Source organism: Carassius gibelio, chromosome B9 (genome assembly GCF_023724105.1).
Source record: "Carassius gibelio isolate Cgi1373 ecotype wild population from Czech Republic chromosome B9, carGib1.2-hapl.c, whole genome shotgun sequence".
Classification (NCBI taxonomy): Eukaryota; Metazoa; Chordata; class Actinopteri; order Cypriniformes; family Cyprinidae; genus Carassius; species Carassius gibelio.
In genome coordinates this window covers 14,903,635-14,918,079 of record NC_068404.1, presented here as the reverse complement: position 1 = coordinate 14,918,079, position 14,445 = coordinate 14,903,635, and the positions used below count along the sequence as shown (strand labels likewise).

Sequence of the window (14,445 nt, the reverse complement as noted above, 5' to 3'; positions counted from 1 at the left end):
GTGTATTTTGGGTGGGTTTCTCCCATGCCCATACAACACAACTTCTCTGTCTTTCACTGCTCTTACAAGAACATCAGTCTCCTCGGCTGTGAACCGCTCCTGGCGTGCGCCTGGTAAATACGCCATAATAATAGCAATCCATAATGGAACTTGCGCACCTGCTGTTAAAGGGAATGTTGGATGACGCTCTGATTGGTTTATTTCACGTTACGCCCAAACCACACCTATGAATAATGAAGCTACTTCAGACCAACCCATTTTAGATTTGCGCCGGGCGCAAGAGCCATTTACCCCGCCGGGAAAATAGCAACAGCGCCGAGACCCGCCCACAAACTTACTTGCGCTTCGCGCTTTGACACTTGCGTTTCAGATCGTTTAAATAGGGCCCTAAGTGTTTGTTTATTTGCTCTAAAGAGGTTTTTTCCTGAAGGCTTTGAACATTATTCCTAGGTTCACCTTTCTAGGTTAAGTTTTACATTTCATCACGTGTATATATTTGCATACACTCATACAGAAAATCGAAACCCAATACACATCTTAAACTGGCCTATGTGCATGAGTATGATTGAACTTTTGAAGAAAGAACTTCACAGTACTGTACATAGTGACTATTAAACGTGCACTTGTGGACACCCACACATTTTTTACAGACCTTTTGTGTCTGTGTGTGGGGTGCAGGGTGAATGCTGTTGTTTTTGTTGTGCATCTGGGGCCCACATTTGAATTTCAAATGGAGGAAGAGCACCTACGTTTAACTTTGAATGGTGACTACAGATCCAGCCTACACTGTTTTAACTAAACCCAGACAACAACTGTTTAAAGTTTTCAGATAGTAGTTGAACGAATAATGTACTAGAGACAAAAGGCACCACCTTTAAACTTTTTGCAGAAGTCCCCCCCACCCCCCCAAAAAGGAGACAGTCTGTTGCTTTAGGTACTCTGGATACACATACCTAAATACAATTCTGGGCTGTTTTGTGTTTAATTAATCAATATAAAAAAAATAAATATTTATTTCAGCTTAAGAATAAATTAGCACTTTTGTTACTGTTTTCTACCTGTATCAATTTCTGTAATCTTTCTCTCCTCTGCAGCCTCAACTGCTAAACGAAGGTGCTGGTAACCGCAAATTCAAATGTACAGAGTGTGGTAAAGCCTTCAAATATAAGCATCATTTGAAGGAGCACCTCCGTATTCACAGTGGTAAGTTTTTTTTTTTTTTTTTTTTTTTTTTTTTTATAATATGTTAAGAGCCTCCTTTCATAAGTGGCTATGAAAAGAATGCCAATTATGTATGTAAACTTATTTCATATGTCTCCAGTTTGCCTAATGATAATTCAGTGTGGTTTGGATAGGCTGGATAGATGATAAATATTTAAAACCATAATTATATAATTATGCAAGAATTATTTTTTATTGTAGGATCTCATCATCCTATCAATCATTAAATTGATTGATGGGATGGGGAAATAAGTTCAAAGCAATTATAAAGTAATTCGATAGGTAAAATATGTAATGGAATATCACTTTACTTTTGAATTTGAATAATCAAAGTAACACTTTTATTTATTATTATTATTATTTTTTTTAAGGTGAAAAGCCATATGAGTGCTCCAACTGCAAGAAACGCTTCTCCCACTCTGGCTCCTACAGCTCCCACATAAGTAGCAAGAAGTGCATTGGTCTTATCTCTATTAATGGACGTGTACGCCATGGAGTCAACAGCAAACCTGGCTCATCACCAAATTCTGCTGCATCCTCCCCTGGCAGTCCTGCCTTAGCTCAGCTCCGTCACAAACTGGAGAATGGCAGGTCCATGAGCCTCCAAGACCCATCTGCTCACCCAGACATCAAGTCAGAGCCCATGGACTTCAATGAATACCGTCTAATGATCGCATCTCAACAAGAATATGGTGGGCCAGGAGCCTTTCTCAATGGCGGTGGTCATGGAGGTAGTCCTCCAGGGATGCACGGTTCATCTCAGAATCCCCAGCAACATCTGGGCATTGGGTCGGATTCTCATCCATTGAGCTATCCAGGGTTCCTCAACAATATGAGTGAGGTTCAGAAGGTTCTTCAGATTGTGGACAACACAGTTTGCCGGCAGAAGATGGATGGCAACCCTGAAGAGATCTCTAAGCTTAGAGCATACATGAAGGAATTAGGCTCCCAGATGGAGGAGCAGAATCGGGTACTGGCCTCCCAGCAAGGTTTCCTTGGTGTTGGTCACAACAGTCCCACCAAGACCATCATTGACTACACACTGGAAAAAGTCAATGAAGCCAAAGCATGTCTCCAGAGTTTAACAGAAGATTCTAAGAGACGGCCTGTAGATTTCAAAAGAGAAAGACCCAGCCACGCAATGGATCTTCTGTCTGAAGATAAAGCACAGGAGAGGGATGCGCAGTATGCACCATTCTCATGTCAGTACTGCAAGGAGACATTTTCTGGCCCTATTCCATTACATCAACACGAGCGATATCTCTGCAAGATGAACGAAGAGATCAAGGCTGTCCTCAAACCTAACGATACTGTACCAACTGGCCGGAGGGGGCTTTTCACCTCAGAGCAGCAGGCTGGTGTGATCCCCTCATCCCTTGAGAGGAATGCCACCAGCCCAGTCAACCCATACAAAGATCACATGTCAGTACTGAAAGCCTACTTTGCCATGAACACTGAGCCCAACTCTGAGGAATTGAGGAAGATCTCCCTGGCAGTGGGTCTTCCTCAGGAATTTGTGAAGGATTCGTTTGTGCAATGGAAAGCTCAATCTCATCATAGCTTCTCTAGGAAAAGATCTCCTCCCCCTGAACGAAGTGGAGAGATCAACCATAGCTTGAGCAGGGAGTCAGCCTTTGCCCGGTCACCTGTTTCACTAAACCAATATGGCGACTCAACAACAGAGATCCAAACCATCACCAATGGGGATTCAGGACACAAGTTGTCCAAACTGCATCAGTTTACAGGCATTAGGCAGACCAATGAAAAGCCACTTGACTCTGTGGACCACTTGAGAGGTGAGACACCCTCACCTTTGAATCTCTCATCATCATCATCCAAACACTCACATAGCAGTTCGTACACCCCTAACAGCCTCGCCTCTGAGGATGCCCATGGGGAACCACTGGACTTGTCTTTGCCAAAACAAGTTTCCAAGGCTGAACGGAGGCCAAAACCGAATGGCTTTTCTGTTGACCACACTATCAACTCATCTGCTCGTGAACCAGGAACAGAACCTTTGAATTTGGCCCACATCAAGAAGGAGTTCAATGGGCCTAACAGTTTGGGCAATGAAAACCAGCTGGAGAAAAGCTCGAGCCCTATCTTTAGCATAAACCCTTTTGGTGGCGGGCACATGTACACCTCGCTTCCTCCTCATGGAGCATTCCCTCCTCCTACATTCATGTCTACGGCTCAAGCCAGCATCCCGGGACTCAGGCCCTACCCAGGGTTGGATCCCATGAGTTTCCTTCCACCTATGGCTTATACATATGCGACAGGGGCAGCCACTTTTGCTGAGATGCAGCAACGCCGCAAGTACCAGCGGAAACTAGGCTTCCAGGTAAATTAAATGTTTTGGTCCCAGGAAAAATAATTCACAGTGCATTGCCTTTTTGTGTTAACTCTTTCAACGTGAATGTTATCAAGCTATTTGTCAGAGTGTGATTAATTTAAAATAACTCAAATAAATAAATAAGTAACTTAATAAAAGTATATATAAATTATCAAAGGTTATTACTTATTAATTTATATCCTTGCTCTGTTATGTACATGAATTCACACTATTTTGTTTACCAAGCTGAGAGAACCCATGTAAGTCAAGCCATATGTCCCTCTTTTTGAGACATCTTCTTGTGATAAAGGCTTTATATAAGTTACAGCGATAAGCTCTGTCCAGACTTGGGATCAAACTTGGGGCAGGGGCTGTCTCTTCCTAGGTGGCAGGTTAGGATTAGGATTTGTGGCAGGTTAGGATTGCATCAAATGTGTCTAAAATCTGTTTCTTTTGCAGGGAGAGCTACTGGACAGCGCAGGAGACTATCTGTCAGGGCTAGAGGACCTGACAGACAGCGAGTCGCTGCTCGCCCGGAAGAAGATTAAGAAGACTGAAAGTGGTATGTACGCGTGTGACTTGTGCGACAAAACATTCCAGAAGACCAGTTCCCTCCTAAGACACAAATATGAGCACACAGGTATATCACATTTAGAAAACTCTTTTTTTTTTTTACCCTCGTCCATCCCCCTCCAAGTAATCCCTTTTTACCACATTGTGTTTTTTCTTGTTTCTTTCATTCCTTTCCTGCTTAAATTTTTTTCATACCTACTTTTTTCTGTCCCTTGCCATATTTTTGTTGTACATTTCAAACCCATGACAAAGGTGTAATGGTTTTCTTCCTTTTGACAGGCTCAAAGGAAAAAAATAAAAAAATAGCAGGTGATAATATATACAGCTACAATCCAGCTAAAATGTACAAAAATAGTTATTACTTTAAATGGCAAACTCACACACAACCATTTCTCATCTACACGTTTTGTACAATGAACCACAAAAAACTCTCACATAGATTTTAATATGAGCATTTGGACCACCAGTCGATATAGAGACACATTGTCAGTGCAGTTTTGTTGGCAAGCCAAGATGGCGCAGTATGCCAGGTGTGTGAAGGCATGATGTGTGCGTGGCATTTTAATGCCACAATGTGACCTATCCTCCTGGGGGACTCCTCTCTTTCACATGTTTGCATCATCCTCACTTACATTCTTCGGTCGGAATGCATAGAGAGGAATCCGCCGTCTCGTCTATTTTTGAACTTGATGAGGGGAGGTGGGGAAGGGGACCATCTCAAGTATGGCTGCTATGGAAGGTGTTGCAAGCATGCCAGGGCTATTCATGGCCAAGAATATAGTACATCTGTTCATGTGCTTGGTGCTGATGGCGAGTGTGTGGGTTTTATGGCAAGTATGTTACTGGTGGAATGACTGAATGCCAAATGGCATGTTCCTCCTACTTCACTGATTAGAGTAGAATTCATTTCCTATTTTCTGAAAGTAAACACTGTGAGCCAAGTTGGCAAAAGAGGAAGGTGTGCAGGAGGTGAGGCGTTTGGTGTATGCGTTACAGAAGGCTTCACGAGGCTAATGTCTTATCTAAGCATTTTTGAATCCCGAGACATGATGTCATATACTCTGTCAGGGATGCTGACTGCCTCACTTTCACCTTGTGCGGCATGGAGCGATAATCACCTGATCTTCTTGGCTGCATACAGAACAGTCACAGACAGCCTCAGAATAGCACCTCAGGACTGTGGCTTCCCCCTCACCTCCCTGCACTGTTTTGGTAACATCTAAAATAAACTGCTGGGTTTTGTCGCTGCTCAATATGAAGGGGTTTTCAGTTAGTTTTTTTTTTTTTTTTTTTTACCCAATCTAATCCCAAACATTTTATATATATATATAATTCAATAATAAAGTACAAGTAAGGAGGGATATGTGTGGTTACTTAAAGGATGTGTCTTAGCAATATGTACTAAATATGTTTTACCTTACATTTGACAGTAATGCAAACAATGTATTTAAATATATCAGAAGGTTTTTATAGTTTTAACATGTTATGGATATGCTGAGCTAACAAGTTGGCTCCTCTCTCTTTGTGTCTCTGCAGGAAAGCGGCCTCACCAGTGCCAGATTTGCAAGAAGGCCTTCAAACACAAGCACCACCTCATTGAGCACTCACGCCTACATTCGGGTGAGAAACCCTACCAGTGCGACAAATGTGGCAAGCGCTTCTCCCACTCTGGCTCTTACTCGCAGCACATGAACCACCGATATTCATACTGCAAACGGGAGGCGGAGGAGCGCGAGGCCGCAAAACAAGATAGCCACGACAATGGTGGATCCTTGGAGCCCACGGAGCTTCTCATGCGTCGGGCTTACCTTCAAGGCCTCGGGCCCCTGGGCTTTTCGGATCCAGAGGACCAGACCGAGGACATCACACGAGAAAACACCATCTTGAGAGATGGTTTTGAGGGCGGTGCCAGGGAAGCAGAGGAGGCATATCCGGAAGTGACTGACAGGCAAGAGACAAGGTTGGCTGAAGAAGAGGAAATGGAGACTGAGGGGCAGAGATTTGAAACTCAGAGCCCTGATGGGACAGCAAAAGATGAGAAAGAGAGTGAAGTAATGGGAGGGACAGAGGACGAGAACTGGGAAGAGGTGAAATTGGCGAGCAAAATGATTCCTGATGGCGAGAATGAGGATGCTGATTAACTACTGCATTTCGGAATAAGCTTCCTGTATTCTATGTTTTCCTTTTCCCTCAAGCTTGCATCGTGCCCTTCTTCCACCCTTTTGGAGGGACTTTGAGCCAGATTCTCATTTGTACCACACTTCCACATCTTGGTAATCTGAGTGTGCGTCTAAGGCTTGCACTCATTGATATTAAGAGTGGAACTCCAAAATCAGGCATCAGAAACTAGGCCGGAACATTGAAGGAATCCATATTATGCAACAATTCAAGTGGCAACAACTGTCAGAATAAAAATAAAAGAAAGGTTTTTAAAATGTACAGAGTTTTCATCCAGAAAGCTGTGCGGTGCTGATTTCCGTGTAACTCCTGTGTTTCATTGTGGTCGTAGCACAAGCCTGGAAATTGCACTCTGAAAAAAGAAAAGGATTACAAAAAAAGACAAAGAAAAAAAAACACAAAAAACAAAATGAACAAAAAACGTTTAGGTAAAAAAAGCATTGCCTATATGTACTTATACTGCGCTTGAAGACGCAGTAGTGTGTCAGTGTTATATTTCATTATCACTTACTGTGATACCCTTGGTTTTACCTTTCTTTTCCTGACCAGCCATCCAAGTTTTGGCGTCTCACCATGGCTTTTTTATGAAGCGACTTTAACTAAATAATACCTATATGATTCTTATACATACACAGTCTTAAAGTTGGCCAGGGGTGGATGGAAAGAGTTTGGGTAACTGTAATGACGAAGGCTCATTGTATGAGTCGACGTCAGAACCCCTGTGTTTTTTTCGTTCGAGAAAAGCCTTATATGCAAACCCTTCCACCTTTGTTTTCTGCAAGTGCCATCCTTGTACAGTATAAAGCGAAGTCAACTAGTGTTCTCTTTGCACCTGCTTTAGTATTAAACAAAATATTTCACCTTGTTGTTTGAAATACCTACGTCAGTATTAGTATATCTAGACTGCAGTTGTTTAGTTTACATATTGTTTGTGCAATTTTCTGTATTTTCTTTTTTTTGTTTTTTTTAAGATCATCTGTCAGTATTATCATGGTTTGTTATGTTTTGTTTTGTTCAATACAAAATTCATTTTTATTTTAAACTACCATTTTATTTATGACTCATTTTATATTTCCTAATTATATTTATTTCATACTGTAGTGTACAGTATTATAGTTCCTTGATATAGATATATTTTAGTAAATAAGGATCCTTACAAGTGGAGCAAATTTTACGTAAAGAGAGCATTTATTGTATCTGGAGCGATTGCTGTGAATTGCTCTTCATACTACACTTACCTGATGAAGGAGAATCTACAATTTGGGAACTTTTGATACAATATTGTGAAAACACTGTATTTTTGACTGAAAAGAAAAAATTCCACTTTATTCATCTTATTTGTTTTTCCTTTCCCCCCTTTTTTAGCTACAGAAATAAAGGGGGGCTGTGGTTGTTGGGATTTTTTGAAATGTCGGTTGAAGTATAATTTAATTTTTAATTTGTAATTTCTCTTGAAAATGACCTTGCTCGAATAAATGTAGCCCGATTTAATTTTAAAAGCCTGTGTAACATTTCACTTATCAAGTCACTTCAATTCCCTCACATTATGACAGATATCAACACTTTAAATGTATTATTTTAAATACAAAATAATGATTCTCATATATCCAGTGGGAATTTTTTTTTTTTAAGAGTTGGCAGTTTAGTATCTTATAATGCATGTGTGTGTGTGTGTGTGTGAGTGAGTGTGTAATAAGTAGTGTCGTCCATATTATAAATCACCTCCATAAACTAGAGAAAAAAATAGAAAATCAGACTTTAATATTCCCCGGTATCATTTTCTGTGCTATCATTTAATTAATTACTGGAACCTTTACCTTTTGATGTGGATTTCACATAGCAATATAATCCACCTTATCAAAGTCTCTCACAGTATGATAGCCTTCTATTAGTCTCTTTGAAGTTGAATGATGTTGGGTTGCGCTAAATTAACATCAGCTGCAGGCTGCCAAACTGGGTGTGAATTATCGACGTCGGAACTCTAAGGAGTTCCATTAACCATGACCTTGCTAATTTTCTCAACTCACATACTCATCTCAAGTTTAATTTTCAAGGAACTATTCAAGACACTTTTCTCCCACAGAGATGTACAGTCCATTTCATTTTAGAAGCTAAGGTTACTGAATAAAAGAGCTACATTCAATAGCCTACATACAATAAGCTACATTCTTTTGAAATACACATTTTCTCTGATGTACAAAGTTTGATGTATAATTTGGAAAATAAATGCATAAAAAGAAAACCACTTAAATGTTTATATGTTCTGACACTGAATGATAACATTTTGGACACTTTCCATGACATAATATGGTAACTTTAACATGCAGATTAAATTCAGAGACGCAGCAGTTTAATTGATCTGAGACTGTAGCTGTAGTTGGTTCCATTCAGGTGATTATCTGAAGGGACTGCTGTGAGTGCTATTGACCACACAGTACTTTACATACACTGACCTCTGCACACAAAGCACTTATTAAACACAAATACAAATAAATAAATGACCCAGTAAATTGATGACGGTAATTGAAAATGTATTACAATAACTGAAGATGACTGCTGACAACAATTAATGAGACATGCTATACAATGTCAATGTAAAAATTAAACTTGGGTGTGGGGGAGATGATGATTATAATATGCTGGCATAAATAACTTTATTGAAGAGGAGTGCATATATATATATATATATATATATATATATATATATATATATATATATATATATATATATATATATATACATATACATATATGTATATATATACACTCCTCCACAATTAAAATATGAACAATAAGTACATCACTTTTGATTTCCAACATTTATCTTTATAATTGCACCGTAGTTAGTATAAGCACCACTCTCATGGATAAGTCAAACAATTAATCAATAAATAATAATAAATAAATAAATAAGTAAAAGGTTATTACACTTTTTGAAGGATGAATCAATTATTCAATTTATTTTGACAAAATAATCCACATGGATTACACATAATCCATAGTAAATTAAACAAAAAAAAAACAAAACGAAACTGCACAGTTCACACTACCAAGTGTGTAGACTGAGCACATCACGATGCCTGCAAACGACTTGACGGTACAGCGCTGGAGGGCGTACTCACGCATAGTGACGTCATGACGTAAACACGCGCCGTCGTTCAGGAAGAGGTAAGACTGAATTAAACACGCGAGTGTATGTTGGTTTCTGCCTGCTTAACTGGGTTAAAACCTAGCTACCAAACGCTTATGTATCGATCAACTAACGGCAAACATGAGCATATGCGTTTGTGCAGTCATCGATACGTTCTTAGCGTCTCTTGATTTCTAAACAAAAGTTAAAGTTGGTGGTTCTCATTGCCGTGTCTGAGATTAATGTATTAATGTTAATGTTGTTTAAACTAAACAACAACAACAACAAATATATAATATAAAACTAAAGAGCAGTCGTTTGTATGAATGCGGCATACAATGGCCCAAAATATATTTGAACACAAGTGTTTTATTTGTTTGCGTTTAATAACATCATATCAAACCAAGTGGAAATTTAAAAAATAGCATAAGCACCCCTTTCAAGCAACATAAGCTATTCCACACAAATAAGTTAGATTTGATTTTAAACGATTAAACAATTACAAATTAGTATATAGAGACATTTTGGTTGTCAAACATAGAAACTTTATTGTTGTTGAACATTATTGAAATATGTTCAGTCACTGTGATGAATTACACCTAGGACACTTGAGAAGAACTGACTTCATAAAAAGGGGAAATTACCTCCATTTGGTTAAGTAATTTTATTTTCAAAAATTGTTTAGAATAGTGCATTTATGCATGTATTTATATGCAGGGAGCGATTTGTGAAAGAAAGAAAAAAAATGGGGGATTTTGCTTTTTATAGGCAAATAAAACTCCATAGGCAGAGGTTGACCCAACTACCCATCTTTTTAGGCAAGTAGATAATAGGTGACATGTCATGAAATGCTTTTAGTACCAAGGAAACTGTATTTAATGTGATCACAATTAAATCCCCCTAGCAAATTGTGCCCCATTTGTATGATACATTGTATGACATTCTTTTTTTTTATTAGACTGAAATGAATACATTTTAAAATGTGGCTTCAACTTCTGTTCTTTTTGTATGTTTGCTGAAAAATAATTAACAATCAAACAAATATATTATTAGCCTGTGACCAAGGAAATGTTAGGAATAATGGACAAATGCAGAGCATGCAGATAAGTGAGACAAATGAGAGTTAACACAAAATCGAATGCATTCAAATATTCCAGTTGTGCTTTTATTTAAATTTGGACCCAACAATATTTTACTGAATATCATAGCCTTTGCTCTAAATGCTGCAATATGATGCAGAGAAGTTGCTTCAGATCTTAATTCACATGGTTTCAGCTGGACCAGCTGTGTTTTGCTTGAAATGAGTCAGAGAGAGGAAATGAATAATGTAACCTTGAAATGTCACAACGCTGGTCTTGAGATTTTTGTCACCAGTTAATGCATTGTGTTTGATCCCAACTGTCGTATTGAAGAGAAAAAAGGTATACAAAGTTACTTTTAAACATCTCTTTGAAACATATTTTACCTTCCCTTTGCTGTGATTTTGGCAAAAAATAACCTATTTGACCTTTTACCTGTTTACCTATTCGATAGGTCTTTTTTGCTTAATTCAGTAACAAAGTAATAGAGATATTCAAGGCCTTTGTGTGTTTCAGTATATGACCCATAAATGAAGGAGAACCTGTGTGCTGCATTACACTAAGCAGGAAGCATATCTTACCCACGTATGGAAACACATAGAAATGGAAAGCTAATTTGAAATGTGGGTATTTTTGGTAAGATGGTAACTCATTCCGGTAATCTGTATAGCTGAGTATTTGAGTTCGAAATTGTAATTCTCGATAATGAAAAAAAAAAAAAAGTTCAGTATTGAGATATTTTCCAAATGCAGTTCATGTAGCTAATACATTTTGGAGATAATGTCATCCACATGTCCAGTTATGGTTTAATGTGTCCTGGACACAAAATTTTCCATTTATTTCACTTTAAAATAATTTATTTTCATTTAAATATTTTGGTTGTGTCTTGATAGTTTAAACAGAGCTCTTTTGAACTTCATTTGATCCACTTCATGCCTCCCATGTCTGTCATAAAGGCCATAGTCTGCCATCTTATTAAATCTCTGAGAGTAATAGACACAATTTTCTACTACTAGACACTTGAAATTAGCCCTTTATGAAATCTGGAGGAAATTTTCTTTCAAATGACCTGTTCAGGAATCAAGCGTTTAGCTTTTGTCTTATTGTATCAAGCCTGGTCTAATTCAGAATACTGTAGTCTGTCACCTAATTGTCACCCATAAATGATAAAGAATCAGGTTAAACTCTTCAATTCATGGCACATGATTACTGTGCCCGGCGTTTGGCTCGCTTCATCTCCGTCAGCCGAGTGTGCAGTGATTAGCATGTAAGCGCTAGCATGTAATTACAGAGCAGCTTCCTTTCCTTTAATGATTACCGTTAACACAAAGCCTCTGACGAGGTGAATGAGGACACGGCTCACTCTATTAAAAGACAGAACAGACACTTGGATGGTCTGAAATTTTAATTTGTTTAAAATGTGAATTTCCTCTCGCTTCTCTAACGTGAGATCAAAGGCGTTTATGAATAGTACTTTGTGCACTCGGTGCATGTGGTGAACCTTCTGAAAGTGTCAGTGTCAGTCTGAGCACTTCGAATTAAAAGGTTTCAGGAACAAATGACTATCATTTTACAAGGCTTAATAGTGTTTTAGTTGATTGGGATGCCACTCAGTTCAGCAGAGACTCTCTGGAAGTTGAAGAATGTGTGTTGGCAACGTTCATTAGACTAGTTTGTTAAACAGTATCATTGCCGAAAAGCTTTTTTGACACCGTTATTTCATGCAGCTTGAGCCGATGAAATTTTATTACTCATATTCACTAACAATTAGAAGGAAACAGAAGTTAGGTTTGATAGTTGGAACATTTTTTTTTCTTGTATTTTACCTCATTCTGATTGTTTTTAACAACTGTTAGAGCATATAATGTAAAAGTTTTCTTGTCCTAGGCAGAGTAGAATCATAGACATGGTATTTATTTCCAAGCCACAGTATTTGTTTGTGAAATATGAAATCATCTGATCTCTTGGATTGCAGCACATAAAACAAACATCAACTGCACAAATGCAAGCCATGGAGACGGCCCAGCGTCTGAATTGATGAGCACAGTGAACTTTAAAAGAGCTCCACAGTTTGCCCACTCATTCGTGACCCAGTTGTTACAGTATGCGATTGCACTTATATTTTTTCTTCTGTGTGTGGAATGTTGTGGAAACAAAGCATGTTAATATGGTGTCTACTTGATCTCTTATTGTGCTCTTCATTACAAAACATCCCTACCAACTCTCATCTGTCATGAATTTACTCATTTGACTTTCAACGAGAGCATCCCGGTGCAGTACATGGGTCAGTAAGACAAAGGAGTGTCTGCGATAAAGAAAAGGAAACATCTCTACACGCAGGATATTAGAAATGTGTTAGCATTCAATTTCCTTGAATATGTTTGTGCATCTTATAATAGTTATATTGATATTATTTCTAGTACTTAGTAAACAACATCTTTTTCTGTATTATAATTTCAGGACAGCTGAATCACTGATTTTTGACTTTGATTTAAATATACATTTTTGAAATCAATTTACTTTTAATTTAGAAAAATTAAAAACATGCTTACCATAGAAGAGGTTTATTCAAGTCACTCCATGCATGAATTGTATTTTTTAATATTATTATTATTTTTTTTTTTTTTTTAATAGTCCTGTTTATTTCGTTGGTGTTTTACTTTGGATACAATTCAGATGCAGCACGGTCAAGGCTCGACCTCATGTTTTTTCCTTGTATTGCTCGAGTCTAATTTCAAGTGATCAGCCGTGGCTTTGGTCTGCTGTGTGGGAGTACATAATCGGATGTTTCATTCTGGCTGAATTAGCCCTCCAGAAAGACCACATCACTTTAAGGCCTCCTCCTGCCCTGTCAGAGTCCATCGCGGGTGATGACGCAAACACACACACATTCACACACGCATACACACTCAAGACATCCACGGATGGCTAGAGGCTGTTAAAATGAGGTGTTGAGAGTTGGCTTACACGCTCCGATGCGCCATGTTTCTGGGTGCTTGTCACTGGGCAGTGCCATGCTATCCGCCCCCCTGTGCTGGCACTTATTGGTGCCATTGGTAGAGTCACTTTTACTGATGGGTTTAATCGTCAGGATTGGTAGTGGCGCTTGATATGACGTCCTTGTGCACTGCCCCTGCGGATGTATCAGCTGCATCACAGTTTTTTTTTTTTTTTTTTGTACTCTGAGGCTGACTCTAATACTGCCTCTTCCCCAGTATTTCAAGAGCCAAAGGAAATCCTGTATTTCATCTGGAATAATGCAGATTAGATAACGGCTTGTCTCTTCAGGGTAAAAGTACTGTATGTTTTTCTATGAGAAAGGAGGAAGGAATATCTATGGTTGATTCTCTGGGTAGCTAAAATGGGGATATTTTGTGCCAGGCCTGTATGTTAACCCTATAAAGCCTATTGTATCAAATTTCATCTGCTAATTTCTAAGTCCTCTATATTATAAACGTTAACAAAACTTTGGTGAGAAACCTGTTGTACACAATCTTCTACATACCTTATGTTGTCTGATTGTTAAAATTTATATCTTTTAGCAAGTAAAAGGCAGTTTTTTCTCTAAAAAAAAAAAAAAAAAAACCCTGCAGTTACGATATTAACAGTATACACATAACGATATTAACAGAGTCTTTATTTAGTATGTACATACTATTATATATATAAAAAAAAAAAAAAAAAACTATCAGAATTTAATCTTAATTTTTGATCATAGAAATATTAGAAACTGTACCAAATTGAATACCTTTTCTCCGTTTGGGCCCCCACCCCGCATGTTATACTTTATGAGCAAAAAAAGCCTGATGTATCAAATATGATACTCAACAAACAAAAAAACAAGCAAACAAAAACATAGGCAAACTTTTTTAAATGTTTTGTATGAAGACTCAATAAAGAGATAGGAGAAAAAAAAAAAATATATATATATA

The 14,445-nt window shown here is 38.2% G+C and overlaps 1 protein-coding gene across 2 annotated transcripts in view; it reads left to right on the top strand.

Moving 5' to 3' along the window:
* zeb2a (zinc finger E-box binding homeobox 2a) overlaps positions 1-7,803 on the top strand; it is a 48,943-nt gene extending 41,140 nt beyond the window's left edge. The window contains exons 6-9 of one of the 2 annotated variants that reach the window (XM_052564832.1): positions 1,095-1,203; positions 1,593-3,562; positions 4,013-4,193; positions 5,663-7,803. In XM_052564832.1, the coding sequence (XP_052420792.1) occupies positions 1,095-1,203; positions 1,593-3,562; positions 4,013-4,193; positions 5,663-6,267 (2,865 nt within the window). In that variant the 3' untranslated portion in view covers positions 6,268-7,803. The remainder of the gene's footprint in view (positions 1-1,094; positions 1,204-1,592; positions 3,563-4,012; positions 4,194-5,662) is intronic. The other variant, XM_052564833.1, reaches the window with a different exon arrangement.
* Positions 7,804-14,445: the final 6,642 nt, after the last annotated feature.